This window comes from Temnothorax curvispinosus, unplaced genomic scaffold, assembly GCF_003070985.1.
Source record: "Temnothorax curvispinosus isolate PA1 unplaced genomic scaffold, ASM307098v1 QBEX01011840.1, whole genome shotgun sequence".
NCBI classification, from domain to species: Eukaryota; Metazoa; Arthropoda; class Insecta; order Hymenoptera; family Formicidae; genus Temnothorax; species Temnothorax curvispinosus.
The window spans coordinates 159-3,785 of record NW_020221620.1 but is presented as its reverse complement, the minus strand read 5'-3'; the positions used below and the strand labels follow the sequence as shown (position 1 = coordinate 3,785).

General features: G+C 40.5%; 1 protein-coding gene across 1 annotated transcript; it reads right to left on the bottom strand.

Annotated features, from left to right (window-relative positions):
- On the bottom strand, positions 1–3,190 carry LOC112461828 (uncharacterized protein C630.12-like). The gene is made up of 7 exons (XM_025027226.1): positions 2,713–3,190; positions 2,292–2,501; positions 2,020–2,182; positions 1,798–1,929; positions 1,589–1,723; positions 984–1,215; positions 1–906 (listed from the first exon to the last, which is right to left on the bottom strand). The coding sequence occupies exons 1-7, from the start codon at positions 2,727–2,729 to the stop codon at positions 734–736; spliced, it is 1,062 nt and encodes a 353-aa protein (XP_024882994.1). The 5' UTR covers positions 2,730–3,190; the 3' UTR covers positions 1–733.
- Positions 3,191–3,627: the final 437 nt, after the last annotated feature.

Below are 3,627 nucleotides of genomic sequence, written 5' to 3'. Positions count from 1 at the left end.
CTCCTCGTGCTACCCAATGTGGGAGAGATCGTTTAAGTAACAGTGATATGTGAAACGTTTGGCATGTCACGTTTACATGTATACACAAAGATTTCACAGCAGAACATCGAGATTTATAATAAATATCGCTATATATAATAATAATAATTTTACACCGCGCTGACTTTAAGGCTGAAAAAACAGTCGTTTAGAATACCGAGGGAAATCAGGAATACAGACTATACATTTCAGTCGTAATAACTTAAACACTTTTACGAGAATTCACTGTCGTTTATCTGTTCCTTTACGTTAAATCTAAGCTTACGATGAATATTGCTTAGATTACTAGTCACTCGAATTATAATTTATAATTCAGGTATCAGTCAAAGTATACAGAGCCTAAAGCCAGCGCTATTGTTCGATAGAATATTTGGCATTGCATTAAGTCTTGTCTGACGATGATTAAGGCAAATGAATATATTCGTCGTAAGTAACTTCGCAGAAAGATAAGGAGGTTTCTTAAAAGCGTCCTACCTCGGAGATCTAAAATTTTTCAGAGCTAAATAAGTCTCATTGTAACCCAGTTGTCTCAACGTGGTAAGTTAGTAAACACTTATTACTCTTGTTTCCCTCGGGATTTAAGACAGACGGTTGGAGAACCATGTATAATCTGGACGGATCTTTGTACCTAATTCACAACGCCAAGTTAATTCACCGTTTAAACGCGTAAGTACTTCTGATTTGAACGCTAATCCTATACGGAAGGTATACGATTGTAAGTCGCATAGCTTTTTACGCAGCAGCCTGAGAGGAAACAGCAAATGGCAAGTACAATGACCAGTATACCGATAAACACGTAAGCACGTAGCTGCGGGAATCTGCCTGGCAACCACAGAATCGTAAATTCGACGGTCTTCTCTTGAGTATCTGCAACACACGTACACATCATGTAATGACAGATCTCAGAAGATCTGACAATAACTAACATATTGAAGGATTCGTACTTATGTAGGCGAGCCCGTAACCCATGTGCGGCGTACCCATTCTGTAGGAACAGGTCGGTATTTGTACTTCGTGAATGTCGCCTACGTCCATTCTTAATTGGTACAGAGGCGTTTCGTACGGCGGCAGGATCCAAACGTCGCTCAGCTGATCCGTCGCCGTGTCTAGACTTATGTGCATCGCTTTGTGTTCGTGCGCGGTAAAAATCACCTGCGGCGACAATTCTTTGAGTACCTGCAACAGACAGCGGCGCAGAGTGAGTCGTCAAGCGCGTGTAGGTTTTCTTCTTCCGTGATGACGATTCCTCTTCTTTTGCAGGATCTGGCACTCGATTCCTCAATCGGCTTCGATACGGCCATTGATAACCAACGTCAAAGTCTTATATATTACGAAAGCAGAAATGTCAGACAATACTAAGATGCAAAGTCGGAAATGCGTGTCTCTGAGTGTATGTAGCGTGTCACTGTGTGTGTGTGTGCCCGCAGTGTTGAACTTGAGTCCGTAGGTTTGTTAAAATCCGAAGGATTGTACGGATCAATCCTTCGGACTCAAGTTCAACACTGCGGACACACACACTCCCTGCGGGATTCGTAAGGCCTGACCGTACATTTTGCACAAAACTCCCGGGCGTAAACAGCAAAGGCATATGGCTAAGAATAACATTGGTCGTATTCCTTTCTGCGTAATCGTTAAGAAATGCATCCTTCGGTGCTTCCGGAATCGTGCGCGTCAATCTGTTTACCTGAAACGAATAATATTCGTGTATCTATCTCTTAATAATCGCGAAGATCGTACAGCTCGAGGATTTCTGTTTACTTTGAAGAAGGTGACGGTCTTGTACACCAACGTGTCTGGCTGAGTATATGCAAAATTAAATCTCTTGTGGATGTTGGCGGAAACCCGATCGTCCTCGCCGCCGATGTCGTTGTCGCCCGGCAAGTAAATTTTCTAAAAGGAAACAAGATCGGCGATGAAACGCGCTCTCTTCAAGAAGGAAGAAAAAAAGAATAAAGATATTACACGACCAAAGTAAAATACCATTATGTCATCTGGCATCGAAAATATTGAATCCAGTCTCCTCTTGTACCTATCGAAATCTTCTGCATTGGCTACGTGACCCTCGTCCATGAGATCACCTAAGAAGGCAATGACGTGTGGCTGAGAAAACTTCATCGCCCTCGAAAAAGTTTTCTCTAAGTACCTGGTGAAAGAGCACAACGCTATGAGATCAAACTTAGGATTTATCTCGACAAACGATCCGTGTGTAGCATTTGATTACGGTAAAATTAATAGACGTTCGCTGGACCTACCTATCGCTGTCCCATCTCGCTATCCACGAGCCAAAGTAATTCTCATATTTTTCCCCGAGTATCTGCGGGTCCGCGACAAGAAGAATCTTAACGCACTCGGAGCATTCGCGCATGGCCCACTTGAGCTTCTGTACTTCGTATACGAGAAATTCATTGTAAAATATTGTCGCGAGAATAATGACGCTAATGGATATTACTCGGTGCTTCAACCTGTAAATAGTGTAAATTGTTAATCATCTACAATTCTACTTTTCCACAATATGTCGCATTGAAAAGTAACTCATAACAAGCGACACGAGTCGACACAAGTGTCGTTCTGTTTTTATTATTTATTGGCAAAAAAAAGAGAGAGACAGAACGACGTTTGTGCGTCGACTCGCGTCGCTTGTTGGAAAACGAAGCGTTACGTTGCGTGGATTACCTGTTTCGTCGTAACATCTCTGTGATTTATAGCATTATACAACGCTGGGTAAAAAAGCTCAATGACGCAGACCTGAGTTCGTTCATCGATATCATTAAGTTTCAATAGCAATCGAATCGGTTGGCACAACGTGACTCTTTTAATTCCTTTTAATACGTTTGGGACAGGATTATTTCCATCTCGCCGTGTCTCCAACTGACTGCTCCAGTTTGGCACAACGTGATAATATTACGAGAGGTTATGTGGTCGTGTGTAACACGAGGCGAGCATAACTTTCTACTCCACTATCTTATCGCTATTGATCCCTGAAACCCTCGGACACACGGACCCGCGTTCTTTATGCTGTTAAAGGTAATTATCGAAACGTGCGACGATCGGTTTGCGCGATCATGATTGGAAAAAAAGGATTGTTTACGCTGCATTCATTCAGTTTACGCTGCGTTCCCATTTCCCATATTTTTTGCCAGTACAGTACTGACAACGCAACGCGGCGCCGAGCTGCAAAAGCCGTGTTGAAAATTTAAATTGTTATAACAAGAAAATTAAATAATAAGAAATAATAGGTTGTTTTTTTTTAGTATGGAAAAGTGTCTCGGAAATTTTTTATTATTAATCAGAATTTTTATAAAAAATTTTATTAAGACTTTCTCAGATTTTTTTACACGAACGATTTTCAGAAAAACTCAGATAAAATGTTAATGAAATATTTTAGATTTTCCTTGGCAACGCATCTTTGTGAAAATCTGAATGAATATGAGAAAAATTGTCAGAAACTTTCATCGGATACCGGAGTATTCCGAAAATCCTTTTCCAATTATTTCTGCAGTATCTGAGAAAGTCTACATATTTTTTCCAGAATTTTCATAAATCTAAAAAAATATGAGAAATTTTTAGAAAATTTCAGAGAAAAAAATA

Bases quoted from the DNA above. Each gene is read 5' to 3' on its own strand.
- LOC112461828 (XM_025027226.1), bottom strand. The intron at 1,724-1,797 runs GTAAACAGAAAT...TATTCGTTTCAG, and splicing joins AGACCGTCACCTTCTTCAAA to GTAAACAGATTGACGCGCAC. The intron at 1,216-1,588 runs GTACGGTCAGGC...TGTCTGTTGCAG, and splicing joins CCGGGAGTTTTGTGCAAAAT to GTACTCAAAGAATTGTCGCC.